The 16024-nt window shown below is 38.7% G+C and overlaps 1 protein-coding gene across 1 annotated transcript in view; it reads left to right on the forward strand.

Annotated features, from left to right (window-relative positions):
- Window positions 1–994: 994 nt before the first annotated feature.
- CLCA1 (chloride channel accessory 1) overlaps window positions 995–16024 on the forward strand; it is a 33335-nt gene continuing 18305 nt past the window's right edge. The window contains exons 1-5 of the mRNA XM_037136543.2: window positions 995–1171; window positions 6736–6876; window positions 7046–7193; window positions 9715–9820; window positions 14448–14625. Coding sequence (XP_036992438.2) covers window positions 1010–1171; window positions 6736–6876; window positions 7046–7193; window positions 9715–9820; window positions 14448–14625 — 735 coding nt within the window. The 5' untranslated portion in view covers window positions 995–1009. The remainder of the gene's footprint in view (window positions 1172–6735; window positions 6877–7045; window positions 7194–9714; window positions 9821–14447; window positions 14626–16024) is intronic.

Below are 16024 nucleotides of genomic sequence, written 5' to 3' on the forward strand. Positions count from 1 at the left end.
TTGTGTAAACATTACAAATTTAAGCAATAAGTATTAATTATTAGCAGAAAGTACTAATTTTATTTTTATGAGCTAATGTCAAAGAAAAGTGGCAGACAAGTTGAAATCTGTGCTTAGCACCGTGTGAAGATCCAATACAGCCATGAGGTGACTTCAAGCAATTGGAATACTACAAGAAAGTGGTGAATCTTTTTCAGTTTTCATCTGAGGCTTGGCAAACTTATTCTATGCAATAGCTGGCAGTGCATAATTCATGTTCTGAGAAACATTTTATTTCAGTAAAATAATCTAATATTGTTAATTTGAGTTTTATTGAATAATAGAGGTGTGATGAGGAAACCCAAAAAGGAGTTTGGGCAGCACAGTGAGATACAAGCTTTTATCTATTATCTCCAATATAATATTCAAGAATATCTACGTTGCTTGCTAATGCTTTTGGTGCAAGTAGATTTTTCTAAGGAAGAGCCAAGAAGTGTTGAGGTTATGTCAGGATCAATGAGGATAAAAATAATGATCACCTTGAGGGATAACTGGATATATGATTTGTACCTAACGAGTACTTACTGAACATGTAGAACAGCCAGGCGTCCACTGGGCAGGTGATGGAGGGTAGCCTTGTATGGGCCAGCCCCAGGTTGGGCAATCATTTGTAAGAAGTAAACATCTTTCAGTGGCCAAGCCACATGACACCTGTAAGTACTTACACAGAACCGGGTGTGGGTTTCCCACCCTCTTAGCTAGCATCTGGCAGAGGTGAAGGCAAGGCTAATGATACTTTCAAATTAAATATTTAATGTACACAGAACTTAAGACTAAGATAGTTATTGTTCCTCATATTGGAGACAAATGGAAAAGTGAAGCAATTGGTCAAGGGACTAAAGTCCTATGATAAATCACCTCTGATAACCTGGAAAAATGTATGTCTCTATAGTCATATAAATAGAGGTAATGGAAGATGCCACCAAAACCAAGATTTTCCAAAGAGACTAACCAAGGGAGACGCACAGCAATGGGGCCATTTAAGAGTTCTGTTTTCATCTTGGTTCTTCACCTTCTGGAAGGGGCCCTGAGTAATTCCCTCATTCAGCTGAATAATAATGGCTATGAAGGCATTGTCATTGCAATTGACCCTAATGTGCCAGAAGATGAAACACTCATTCAAGGAATAAAAGTAAGTTCGAAAAGGTAATTATTCATGCTTTAAAAAAATTGAGCAAAAAATTAAGTGTAATGTCATGATAGGGTGAACATGAGTTCTGTAACTCCAGCTGTGTGGTGTTGGCAGGTTGTATTGATGTCTGAGCCTCAATTTGCAAACTGGATATAGTAACAGTGAACCATTATGGTTCTTCTAGGGGATGAGATAATAAATGCAATGTACATAACTAACAGGTCCATACATTATTGGTGCTTAATAAACAATGTCTACATTTATTGACTGTGGGTGATTCCACTAAAAATTATTCAGTTCTGTACTAAGGCAGAGCCAGGTATATTTGGTAGATTTGGTAGATATTGTGAAATGCACAGAGAATAATTCCTTTGCCTGATATTACCACTGCCTCATAGCAGATTCTCCCTTTTATTCTCCTAATTGTAAACCTCTTCTCTGTGATCCTAGTATAGAAGCCCAGGATGCAAAGCTGTAACTTAAGAATAACACTGACCCTTTCAATGGCAGGAAACCCTGCATTTTACCCGCCCCAAAGCAAGGGATCCTTTTGGGTTGCTAAGTGGCCTCACCCTACTTGTTACTTCTTCTGTGAGGGAATGACAAACTAGGGAAGAAGGTGCTTTCTGTTCTGAGCAGAGGTGCCTGACTGTCATAAGGTGGAGATGTCAGATACAACAGCAAATAGCTTAGAATATGACCACCCTGGAATTTGACCGTAGCACATCCAGAGGCAGCACTGTGTAATGAGGAAAAAGCATTGGTGTGTAAAATGGGGCAATAATAAATACCTTCCTCATAGACTTGAGGACTAAATTTAACAATGCATGCACATAAGGGAAGCTTGGTGAAGGCTATATGGGAACTCTGTAATTTGTGCATATTTTATATACCTAAACTTAAAATACTTTAAAGAACTTAAAAAAAATGCATGCATAGTGCCTGGTACATAGCAAGAGCTCACTTAATGGTAGGCGTAACCATCGGTCACCAGTCCCCCTTTTAATCCTTCTAGATGGAAAGAGTTCATTCTTTCTAACCAAGCCAAGGTCCATGAGGGCACGATCAAAAGTTAACAATGTTGCCTTGGACAGTGTGGCTCAGTTGGTTGGAGCATCATCCCTAACCCAAAAGGTCGAAGGGTCCATTCCCGGTCAAGTCACATGCAGGTGTAGTCCCAGTTGCAGGTTCAGTCCTGGCTGGGGCGCACAGGAGAGGCAACTGATCGATGTTTCTTTCTCCTATCAGTGTCTCTCCCTCTCTCTCCCTCTTCCCTTCTCTTTATAATCAATATATAATCAATAAGCATGTCCTCTGGTGGGGATTTTTTAAAAAGTTAATAGTGCAGGAGTCCCAGTGGTTTGCCCCTGATGTTCCTTGCTTTAAGCAGAACCAAGCCCAAAAAGATGAAGTTCGGAGAGAGAACCCTCTCTATCACCAAGAGGAGTTCAAGGCTGGAGAACTGCAGTCGTTCTTGGGGGCTGGACGGGGGCTTGTCTGTTTAACCCAAAGACTGTCATTTACTACTGCCATTAGTGAAAGGGAAACTCACACCTTTTGCAATCTCTCAACAATCAGACACCTTGGGTAAGCTTTTGCTTGCCTCTAACCTTAGAAATGGCATCAGCAAAAATGAAAGTGCCACCTGGAGCAACAGACAAGGAAAGTGTGTGTGTTGGGGGGCAGGGGGGTGGGGTATAGCCAATATGTTTCTGTCTCTGGCTGGAGAGGAACCTGCCAGAAGAACTAAATTCCTGACCCCCCAATGGCAATACTCATTCAGATTTAGATGGTGCTTTAGAGTTTTCAGAGTGTTTTTACCTCACTCTTCAGGGGGGTTCCTCCTGAGAAATGTCCTTCTTACTACAATTATTAAATTGGCTTTCTATGAGTCCTAAGTGCATTGGGTGTGAGATAAGTTGGTTTTCACACATTGTAAAGTCTATGATTGTCCAACCACTATACTGTACACAGGAAACTACTGCAAGATAATATTGGATGTAAACTGTAACTGAAAAAGAAAACAAAATAGAAGAGTTAAGGGCAAGAGTGTGCTCAGAGTCCCTAACTGAGTAGTTAATAAAAGTGAGTCCCTCCCCACTGATGTTCCAGACCTGCAGAGTTAAGGACCTTAATTGCGGGCTTCTCTGCCTTTCCTGGCCCTCCCTCACTCCGTTTTCTAGGAGAGACTCTCCCTGCTGGTGCCTTTGGGGGATAGCGGCCTTTACATCGCCTCTTAAATACTTGCTTCTTTTCAGGGCATTATGCTAAGTGAAATAATCCGGTCAGAGAAAGACAAATACCAAATAATTTTTCTCATATGGGGAATCTAATGAACAAAGTAAGCAACAAAATAGAAATAGACTCATAGATACAGAGAAAAAACAGAGTTGTCAGAGGGAAGGAGGCTGAGGAGCTGGGTGATGTAGGTGAAGGGATTAAGCAAAACAAACAAACAAACAAATCCTCATAGACAGAGACAACAGTATGATGATTACCAGAGGGAAGGGAAGTGGGGTTAGAACTGTACACTTGAAACCTATATAATTCTATTAAATGATATAACCACAATACATTCAATTTAAAAAATACATTTGCTTCTGCATGAGAGTCCCCAACATTTCCCCACCTACAAGTTGCATTCACGGCAGCTGCCACGCCACTACGTTGTGGAAACAGAGAGAACACACTCCATAAAATGAGGAGCGAGAGTGAGGGTGCAGTTCTCTCTCTGTCTCTCTCAGACACACACATGTTTATACGGGAAAGACGTGGTAGGAGTGGTGTATCTTGGAGGCCTCCTCAGTGCCTGCAAGTCGAAGAACCTCCTGTCTTGGCACTCCTGGGAAGTTTGCCACTCATCACAGCCATTCCATTGCATTTATTTGTCAATTCATCCAACAAACATTTACAAAGCGTCTGCCTGATGTCGGGAACCAGAAATCTAGTGGTGAACTATATACCATCCTATCATTAAGGAATTTCCAGCTGGTCCTATAAGCTGTCATCCTTGACCTCTCCAGGCCTCAAAAGTTTAAATGTCTATTTGGATATGAGGTTGCCTTCTCAAAATCAGGAACAGGTGCAAAAGCAAAGATCCCTTATTACAGTTTCTGTTAAGACATGGAAGACAACAGCATTTCATGACGGTTATTTTTCTTCCTGGGAGACACTGAAAATTCACATTTCAGTAGCCAAACTGTAATATAATATTCTAACTGAGAAAGCTTCTTACCTACTTTTTAACTTTTCTGGTGATCTTGAGTCAGTGTTTTTATTTAAAAAATGCAATAATATTAAATCATCCAGTGGTTGGAAGAAAGAGATGCAAATCATCATAAAGAACTTTTTAAAACTACCAAGGCAACTACTATTACTATTTGAAAGGAGAGAAACTGCGGTTCAGGGAAATCAAGTAAATTCCCCGAGTTTATCCCATTAGGAAGTGGTAGAGGGATTCACTCTGCACCACCACGCAACTACTGCTTCCCCCTTTAAAGGGGAACTGGTTCCACTCCTCAGGCCAACCCCACCAGGCACTGGAGTCCAGGCACTCTGGTCCGCTCCTGGGAGAAATTCCCTCCTGCAACGATCCCTTGTTTCTCTTGCAATATCAGCGTGTTTGTTTTCCCATCAGCATATACATATGCCATAATAGATCCCATTTAAAATCACACACATACACACAAAATAAAATTCCCTTGCCCTGAAAAGCCCCTTCCGCTATAACATCGTGTCTCCGTCCCTTGAATTTACAGAAGAACTTGCTGAGCTGTTGTCTATATTCACCACCTCCACTTCCTCACCGCCCACTCTCTTGAATTCGCTTATGTGGAGCTGTTGGCTCACCCAAAGTTGCCAAATACTATGGTCAGTTTAATATTTACCTTTTTTGAATTAAATGTATTGGGATGACACTGGTTAATAAGATCATCTAGGTTACAAGTGTACATTTTTCTGTGATACATGATCTGCATATTGCATTGTCCACCACCCAAAGGCAAATCATCTTCCATCACCGTATATTTGACCCCCTTCACCCTCCCCTCCCCCATTCCTTCTCTCTGGTAACCACCGTACTGTTGTCTGTGTCTATGAGTTTTGGTTTGTTTTTCATTTCTTGATTGCCCAACAGCACTTGACATTGATGATCACTCTCTTCTTCTCGAAACCCCTTCAACTCCCCACCTTCTGATTTCCTCCCCACGTACCAGCTGCTCCTTCTGAGTCTCCTCGGCTGACTCCTCCTCTTCTTACCACTAAATGCTGGTGTCTTCCAGGTCTCAATCTTTTCCTTTGTCTACACTCAATTTTTTAAAAGATTTTACTTATTTTTAGAGAGAAGTAAAGGGAGGGAGAAAGAGAGGGAGAGGAACATCCATGTTCCAGAGAAATATTGAACAGGTACTTCTCACACAGGGGGCTTGGCCTGCGTCCCAGGCATGTGCCCTGACTAGGAATCAAACCTGCAACCTTTTAGTTTGCAGGTTGATGCCCAGTCAATGAGCCACACCTGTCAGAGCTATATTCATTTTTTTAGGGCAGTGTTTTTTAGTCTTAACAGACTTAATGCTCTTTTAAACAATAAATCTCTTATAATACCCTTGCTACTCTTTTTATAATGCATCTCAGGAGCATTTATAATTTAACACTACAGCTCTTTCATTTTAGAGAAATAAAGTTAGGTGTATTTTGAGAATAAACTATATAATTTTGGCACTTCCTTATATTTTACACTTACTACTACACCAAAAATAATGACTTACTATCATAACACTTAGCTAGCCCCAAAATTACCACAGTCACATTCATTTTAATTTGATTTTTTCTCCAGTACTAGTTGGTGTGAAACCCTGATACTTACGCTCTCTAATTCTCAGGTTCTTCCTTAGTGGTTGATTAATGATGATACTAATAGATAACATTTCACAAACATTGGTGCTAAGAAAACTTGGTTCCAAGTGCTTTCTTGACGTCATTTGATTCCCATCTTAGGAGCCAGTCCCCATATTATTTTCCATTTTATAAATGAGGTAACTGAGGATCAGGAGGCCTCAAGGAGATTGCCAGGTGACCCACATAAATGCTGGGGCCAGGATTAGTGTCAGCCTGTCCATTGTCCATCACTGTCTGCATTATCCATCACTACACTGTGACACAGACCATGTGATAAGTGCTCAGAAAAGGTTAGCTATTATTATTATTTGTTTATTTATTTTAGAGAGGGGAATGGAGGGGAAAAGGGAGGAAGAGAAACATCAATGTGTGGTTGCCTCTTGCGTGCTCCCTACAGAGGAACTGGCACGCAACCCAGGCACATGCCCCCGGCTGGGAATTGAACCAGCGACCCTTTGATTTGCAGGCCGGCACTCAATCCACTGAGCCACACCAGCCAGGGCTGTTTTAAAAAGGTGTTTCTACATCTCCCTTCCGATCTTGATAAGTAACTGGTCTTTACTAACTAGTTTTTTTCTAATGTGAAATACAGAAGTAAATTTAAATGACTGGTAATGTAGTCTACAGTCATAATTGTGCTTGCTACTTATGTTTTCTTTTTTTCCCAGGACATGGTGACACAGGCATCTCCATATCTGTTTGAAGCTACAGGGAAAAGATTCTATTTCAAAAATGTTACCATTTTGATTCCTGAAAAATGGAACACAAAACCGGAGTATGTGAGACCAAAACTCGAGACCTATAAAAATGTGAGAATATCAAATACTGTTTTCAAATTCAATCTCCTTCTCTGACTTAGATATTTTTCATCAGAATATTCTAGAACTAAATGAAATTGTTTCAAAATAATCCAGTGTGAACAAGATCAATTCATTTGCTGAAATTTTGTAATGATAAAATCTTTTTCTTAAATTGCAGGCTGATGTTCTAGTTGCTGAACCTAATCCTCCAGGTGATGATGGACCCTATACTGAGCACTTGGGAAATTGTGGTGTGAAGGGGGAAAGAATTCATTTCACTCCTGACTTCATAGCAGGAAAAAAGTTGCATCAATATGGACCACAAGGTATGGGTAGAGATGCATTTCTAATCACTTAATAATTGTGTATTCAAAGTAGATCAGGATAGCATTATCTTTCTGAATAAGGACCTATAAACCAAATAAATTGATAGCATACATTTTCACTTAAAACGGGTTCAGAATATTACATTTCTCAGTTAGAAACTTAATTTTTCTTATCTGCATAAATGTGTAAATATACTGTTTTTAATTTTTTTAATTATTAGTATCATGAAGTAGCTGTAAAATAGTTTGTTGAAGTACTATTACGTTTCTATGGATCTGTTAAGGGGATTGCTGAACAAATTAAGCCTCCTGCCTGTAATTCATACAGTAGCCACCAGAAGGGCAGAGTCATAGTGTCCTCAGACCTTTCTGAGCAAATTGTAAAGGGAGTTGTTAACAATAAGATTCTGGTTTAGAATCTGCATTTTTAACAAGCTCCTAGGCGATGCTGGTGATACTGCTTGACAATGGACAACACTTTGAGTGGCAAAGTGAACTTCCTTGCAGTTCAGATCTCAGAAGACAGTAACTAAAGAAAAAAATCTAATTTTCTTTCATAGAAGAAACTCTTTGCCCTGGTTGGTATAACTCAGTGGATTGAGTGCCAGCCTGCAAGCCAAAGAGTCACTAGTTCAATTCCCAGTCATGGCACATGCCTGGGTTGTGGTCCAGGTCCCCATTTTGGTGGGGGGGGGTGAAAGGCAACCACACACTGATGGCTCTCACCCTCTTTCTCTCCCTCTCTCAAAAAATAAAATAAAGTCTTTTTAAAAAATAATAAAGAAACTATCATTCCTATGTGAACTATATAGAACAGTCTTCAGAGGAAATATTAAAAGAAATGAGTAATGGAGGATATATAATATGTATTTTCTAAGTATAATCAAATGTAATTAGTATCGGCTAATTGAGCTAATTAATAACTAGTATCAGTTATCTCTATTATCTTGAAAATATTAAAACCAGCTGGATTTTCCATTTAAGCGAAAGAGCCCTGGCACCTGCACGCTCTATCCTCCATTCGCTGGAGCAGTTACAGACTTTATCAGAAAGAAGGGCCAACATAGTTCTCTGTGCTCCTCCCACGCTCTATTTCACCTGCATAACAGGAACAGAAAGTGCCCTACGTGTGGCTCAATAAATATGCGCTGGATTGATTTACGCAACTGCCCCGTCTCACTCCCAAACCCACTCCAGCCGTCAGTCACCACATAGGACATCATTCCTTTACGATCTCTCCTTTCTGTGCCTCCATGTGGCCGTGACTCCACTTCTGCTCCCTCACACCCTCCCCTCCCCTTTCAGAGGCCATCCCTTGCTCCCCAGCACCTACAGAACAAAGTCCAGATCCTTGGTGTGAGACATGGCTGTCTCCTTGGTTGTACCCCCCCTCTATCCCTCCAAATTCACCCATCTAGGAATTTACATTCCAGAAAAACTGAGCTGTACATAAGTCACTAATTCATCAAAATTTAACAAATACTCCCTGAGTGCCTATGAAGTTCTAGGCACCATGTACCCAGACATGACAACGAAGAAGTCATGATGCCTGTCCTCATGGAGACAGGTGTTTGGTGTGGGAGATTGGAGAGTAAGCAGCCATTACAATATAACATAAATGCCATAATAGAATGTAACAAAATTGCAAAGGAGCGTTACCTGGTCTGGTCTGGGGATGTCAGAGAAGGCTTCTAGGTGGATACAAGCTTGATTTTGAAAGAAGAGAAGCAGTGATCCAGTCAGAGATAGGGAAGGAGTATCCCAAGCACAGAAAATATACACCAAAAGGATGAAAGATGAGAAAGACCCCAGTGTGACTCTGGAAAGTAAAAGGACTTCAGAAATTCATTGTGATTATAGTTTTGGAAGTAGGTGGAGAACAGCAAGAAACATGGCTGCCGAGAGGAGCAGGGCCTGGACCATCAGGGACCTTGTACACTACATTCAGGGGCTGGACTGGCCCCTGAATACCACAGGGAGCCATTGAAGACTGAAGATATGGAGGGCAGCTGGGTGGCTGTTGCAGTGAATCAGGAGTACACGGCAATAAGACTGGAAAGATGAGAAATGAGCAGAAGTGGAGTAGTCAGGCCGTGAGGTTTAATCGGTTATAAGCCACTGGGGATGCTGCCCTGGCAACCCCATCACTGTTCCCAGCTCCCTCGGCAGCAGGTGCCGACCTCCACGTCGCTGCACTTGCACCACCCAGGGTTTCCGTCATCTGTGTGTCATCCACTGGACTGTACGCCACAGGAAGACAGGGCGCTCCTTTCACCTTTGTATAAAGCACTTCCTGGCACGTGCTATGTGCCTCATTAGCATCTGGCAAGTCAAAATAAGTAGTTATATTTTCCAGAAATGGGCAGTTGGCATATTTGATTTATCTTTCTTAAAAAAGCAAAACTTAAAAAAATTAACATAGCAAAGCATAATGAAAGTTCAGAAGAATTTCTGCCTCCCAGTGTGAGAAGGTAATTTTACCATTTTTACTGTAACCAAATGTTAATATGTTGTCTCACAGGAAGGGTCTTTGTCCATGAATGGGCTCATCTACGATGGGGAGTATTTAATGAGTACAATAATGACCAGAAATTCTACTTATCTCAGGGAAGGAGGAAAGCAGTAAGGTATGACTATTTTGACCTCACTTTTCCCAAACTACTTTAGATCACAACTGATTTTTTTCTTGGTCACTTTTAAAATGTCAGTTTTTTCCCTTGTTTTCTTTCATGCTCTCTTAATGCCTCGTGTTTCAGATTTCCACAAACCTACCACTTTTACTCAGCTTATAGGCACTTCAATTAGATAATTTCTCTACTTTGCAGCTACAAATCATTTGCCTCTCCTAGTGCCTTGGGGGAGCAGTGTGTGGACTTTGTCAGTGTGAACGGGCTTCAGAGGGATTGTGGAATTTACCTGAAAGACAATCCAAATATTAAAACAAAACAGAAAACTTCTCCCAATTTGAACTAAACCTTGTGTGATGTCAGTAGAAAGCAAACTGAACACTTGGAAATCACTCAGGCTGTCCTAACTTTATGGGTGAGTTCTTGCAACCAACAGTTTCAGTGACTATAAATGGCTTTAGTATAAACACAAAAGATAGGGGACTTCGCAATTTATTTTAAAGAGCTAGCACAGTTCAGGTACTAAAACCTGACAGATGACATGAAAAAGAATTCTGTAGATACAGCTTTCTAAAAAGATTTTAAATAAAAGAACAGCAAGTTACATTCGGCAGAATTAAGGGAATAACACACTAAGGTAAAGTAAGATGTCCTCCAGAAATCCAAAAAGGCCGTGATAGTAGGTAAGTAATTAATATAGTATATTGAGTCAAGAAGAAAAGTAGATAATTATTCCAATAGACTTGCAAAAGGAATTTGAAAATCTTGCACACTTATGCCTCCATTAGAAAACAAGAACCTCTTACAGGTACGATCATATGGTATTTGTCTTTCACCACCTGGCTTATTTTACTTAGCATAATGCTCTCCAGTTCCATCCATGCTGTTGCAAAGGGTAGAAGTTTCTTCCACCTTTCTGCTGTGTAATATTCCATCGTGTAAATGTCCACAGTTTTTGGATCCACTCATTTACTGATGGGCACTTAGGCTGTTTCCAGCATTTGGCTATTGCAAATTGTGCTGCTTATGAACATTGGGGTGCATAGGTTCTTTTGAATTGGTGATTTGGGATTTAATTTTTTAAAACTTAAAAAAAAAGAAAACCTGTTTTAAAGACTAAGTTGGTACAACACCCCTCTCCACTTCTGCTTCCAGGTCTGCTTGCCTGATGGCCCTTTAAGACATGCTCAGTTTTGGCTTGGTTACTCTTTATTTGGTGTTTATCTCCAAGGGGAGCCGCACTGGACCTGGAGCTCAGCCTTGGCTTTCCATCTCTCCCACAGCAACATTACTGCTCTCCATTTTCCCCTTTTTCACCACATTCAAACTGTCAGCTTGGACCAGTTCCATTATATTCCCCTCATTGCTGTAGCAGACACAAATAGGCACTAAATGCCTCCTAGAAGCATGTATTCATAGGGTACCAGATTCCTTTAGCTGTTCCCTCTGCACTCTCTGATCCACAAGCCACGGTGACTTCCCGGTCTGATCATATGTTGGATTGACCTCTCAAATCTCAACCAATGGATGTCATTCCACACCTGGCATCTACCTTTCCCACTTCTCTTTCCCAAGCTTCTGTATAGCTGGACACCGTATATTCCCTCAAGAGAAAAGCTGATTAATACACATTCCTTTCTAGAGATATTCTAGAAATATCTGTATATACAGTATGTTCTTCCTTCCACAGATAACATTAGCAAATGTGGCCAATTACCATATCCTCTTAAAAAGTTTTATTATAACATTAATAATTTATTACTTATTATCCTCCAATTTAAATGTTTTGAAGGTCTAGAAGCAATCAAATGATAGTATTGCCCACAATACAAGGTTATTTCCTTAATATGATATGGAACATTAATTGAAAGTTAAGAGCCTACATCATATTTAAGGGGAAAATACTAGAGACATTGCCGGAGTAACATAAAGATGGCCACTATTAGCACAGCTATCCAACCTTGTTTAGAAAGTGGTAGCCAGAGCCAGAACACATGAGACTGGGCAGGTAAAAAAAAAAAGAGGGGGGCAACTAGAAAGGAAGAGAAAAAAATTGCTTTTATTCAGATGATATGTGATCCACTTAAAAAAATCGAGGGAGCCCTGTCTGGTATGGCTCAGTGAACTGAGTGCCAGCCGTGCTCAAGCAAAGAGTCACCGGTTCAATTCCCAGCTGTAGGCCAGGTCTCTGGTGGGGGGGGGCACACGAGTGGCCACCAGACGTTGCTTCTCTCCCTCTATTTCTCCCTCCTTTCCCTCTGTCTAAAATTAAGTAAATAAAATCTTTTTTAAAAAATGAGAGAATAAGTAGAAATTAAAATTGACAGGGGAAGTCAATAAGGTAATCAGATACAAAATGAATATTCAAATTGCCTCACCAAATATTGACAATAACCATTTAACAATATGATGGAAAGGATGCTCCATTCGAGATAGCAATCAAAAGTATAATGACGTATAAAACCTTAAGAAAAGTGGATGTCATATTTGAAGAAAACTATAAAATCCTTCTAAAGGACTTAAAAGAAAGTCAATGTAAACTGAACAATTTTCAATTCATGAAAGATTTCAATTCAACCCAAATATATATATATTTCATAAAACTCTAGTCAAAATTACATTCATTTTTAAAATCTCAGAATTCATCCAATGGATAGTAGCTATGAATGTTTTTGAAAAAGAATAGTAATAAAAGAAAATTTTACTTACTAAATTTTAAATATATACAATATATCTATATTAATTAAAACAATGTGAACTGACACATATATAACAACTTACTATTTATGTAATCATTTACTATTTAATATAGCTAAAATTACAGGTTTACAAAGAAAAAGGATTTCTTAAGATATCAAGATAATTTTTAGCTGTGTGGAGAAAAATATTAACAGACCTTCTTCTAGTTGGATAGACTCATTAAATATAAAAAATCAAAATCCTAATAATGACTAGAAGAATATTAATAAGAATCAACATTTCTATATGGAGGCCTTTCCATGCATTTAAAATTGTAAAAAATATATAACTAAAAAATAATAAATTCTTACTTAAATTCTTATTTTAAGTAAGAATTTAAAATTCTGTTGCATACAAATCAAATATAAACTAAATAAAAAGGTAAGAAATAGAAAAAAGTTATTTGCAAAAAATTAAGAAACAGACTTTTTAAAACCTTAGTATTATAATACATGAACTTTTGAGAACTAGTAGGAAAACAGTAACATCATAATAGAGAACTAGACACTAGAAAAAAACAAATACTTCACAAAGGAAGAAATAAAAGTGGCCAATAAACATGGAAGAGCTCAGACATGTGAGTCATCACAGCGGTGCAGCTCCGACAAGACAAGGACCACCACTGCCTGGTGAGGTGCGGCTGGCAGGGGAGACGCAGTGGCAGGCAGCCTTGGCACAGCCCTGCGAGTCAGTCTGGTGACACGCATCAAATCTCTGAAACAATTCCTGCCTTTTTATCCAGTAATTTCACGTTCAAAAATCTATTTTAAGGGAAATGGTAGAATAAGCTGTATTAACAATCAAACTTTTAAAATATTCAAACTTTTGGATCTGATCATTTAGTCTGGGGACCAATCACGTAGCAAACTTGAAAACAGTCAAAATGGTATGTGAATTTTTTTTATTCATTGATTTTTTAATTAATTAGTTAATTAATTAACTTTTAGAGACAGGGGAAGGGAGAGAGAGGGGGAAAGAAATGCTGATGGGACTCAGTTGTGGGCACTGAATCCACTGAGCCACACCAGCCAGGGCTGAAGTTTTATTTTTAGTACCGACAAGTTGGGGAGGAATCAAATTAAATAAATTAAGCTAAATTTACTTTATAGTATGAAAACATGCAATTATTAAAATCACATTTTGAAAGAATATATAAATTATAGTGATGTGTTAACATTTTAATTATATGAACATACTAAGTTTTTTAAAAGTATGATGTACAGCATCATGTGCCAGGCTGTGCTGCTACGTAGGGAAGGAAATGCTTCCACGTGTGGATGGGAGTTTATTTCTCATTGTGGGACATGCTTGTTTTCTCTTCTTCTTCAAACTTTTTTGAAATTTTCAAAATTTTCTATAGTGTTCATATATTGTTTATGTACTAAAAAATAGTATGTCCAGAAAAAAGCATTCCATTTATAATGGCAACAACACTCACAAGCATATAATATTTAAAAAATCTAAAATATCTATGAACACACAAGAACTATGTAAAAACGGAATGACACAAACTAATCAGGAAAAAATGCAGGAAATGTCAGCAAGTTTTGTGAGGGAAACAAACAAGGTCTCCTGGTTTCCCAAGGGGCTAGACTAGGAGGTGCCTCGGGACCTGGATCCCTGATAATTCCAACAGCAACCATAAACTACCTGGCTCTTCTACTGCATAGAAAGGAACTCTGATACCATTTTGGGGACCCCTCAGATTTCTGACAAACAGAAATGACTCTGATGAGAATTAATTTTTTTTCTATTTAAAGATGTATTCTGTTTCTAGAATTATGAGAGGAATTTGTTCATGGACAAGATATCTGGAGAACTCAACCAGAGTCTCTAGCCCCTTCAAATGATTACATTACTTAAATACCCAACCTCTATATATTTTCAGATGTTCAGCAGCTATTACTGGTCAGGCTGGAGTACGTAAGTGTCAAGGAGGCAGCTGTATCAAGACTCCATGCAAGATTGACCCAGTAACAGGACTGTACGAAAAAGCATGTGAGTTTATACTTGACTCCGGCCAGACAGAGAAGGCTTCCATAATGTTTTCACAACAGATTAATTCAGTAAGTATCATTTTTTTCTTAACATTTATGAACTTAAATGAATTTAATGAGGTTTTATCCCAGATGCTATAGGAGAGGGTCAAATTTGGGGAAATCATCACTGAGCAGCTGATTCTGTGAGATAAGCAGGGAGAACAAAATCAGGGATAAAGTCCTATCTTCCCCCTCCACCTTCCTTCGGTCCATTCCTCCTCCATCATCATCTCCTTTCCACCAGCTTTCAGTTTAAGTGCTTAGAATTTCTTCAAATACCCTTAAAGGCAGACAAGTTAAAATCTCTTTATTAAATAAAAAAATTACCCACGGGGATCAGGTGCTTCTTTTAACTAGTTAATAAGCACATGATCGAGGATCAAGTAGGCCTTTCCTTTAATTTTCAGAGACCTCTTTTCAGCGTGTGTATTTACTTTTATTCGTTAAGGGAAATTTTCTATCTTTTTTAAGAGTGTTGGTGCCCGTAGGAAGTTTGTACATAGTTTTAATAGCTTTGAATAGTTTTAAAGTATTTCTTAATGTTTTTTTAATGACCAACTGGCCATAAGATAAACTTGATAAATTGTCATTATTAATGCTAAATATATATACATCAGTGAATTTGCACAAACTAAGATTAAATGCATAAGTTAACTGACTTAAGTGAGGATGCTTCTTATCTTTCAGTCTCTTGCATAGAATAATGTTTTCCTTTCAGAGCAGAGGGTGAAGTAATTTACAAAAGTCTGTTGATAACAATATAGCACAGGCTCTAAAATGCAATGCACACGGTTCCCAGGTCCACCTTTCATTCTGGCTTTGCACTCCATTCCCAGACTGACTCAGAAATTTCCAAGAGGCTTCCAGAGTATATGTTCTAAATTAACCACACAGTTAAATGTGATGCACAGTGAAGTTTGAAAAACTCTCCCTGGGATTTTACACAGAAGTTTTTCAGATCCCTTTGCTAAAAAATGGATATGATGATAATATGGAAACACTACCAAAATGATCTGAGAAATGCAAAAAGAAAAGTGTTTTATAGCTAATGATTATTTTCTAAATTACATTAATTTTAGTAGAATGATTTTTAGTTGAATGATAGTACTGTAAAATCATTGAGAGGAGGCCCTCAGTTATACTTACTTTGTATATGATGCCTCCTTTTTTAACCCTTCAAATGCTAGGGATATAAATGCTTAAGGAAGGGGAAGAAACTATCATTTACTGGCTGTGTTATATTGGCCCTATTGCCTATGTTTTTATGTAATTCTTGCATAGTAACTATTGCCATTTTGTGAATTAAAAAGCTGATGTGCAGATTGGTTAAGGTTACTCAAAAAACAACAAACTTATATTGAGCTTTTATTATGTGTCAGACACCAGACTAGGTTTAGAGGAAGCAGAATTTAATGACAGATTTTTG

Source organism: Artibeus jamaicensis, unplaced genomic scaffold (assembly GCF_021234435.1).
Source record: "Artibeus jamaicensis isolate MK-2021 breed Jamaican fruit bat unplaced genomic scaffold, CSHL_Jam_final scaffold_1019, whole genome shotgun sequence".
Classification (NCBI taxonomy): Eukaryota; Metazoa; Chordata; class Mammalia; order Chiroptera; family Phyllostomidae; genus Artibeus; species Artibeus jamaicensis.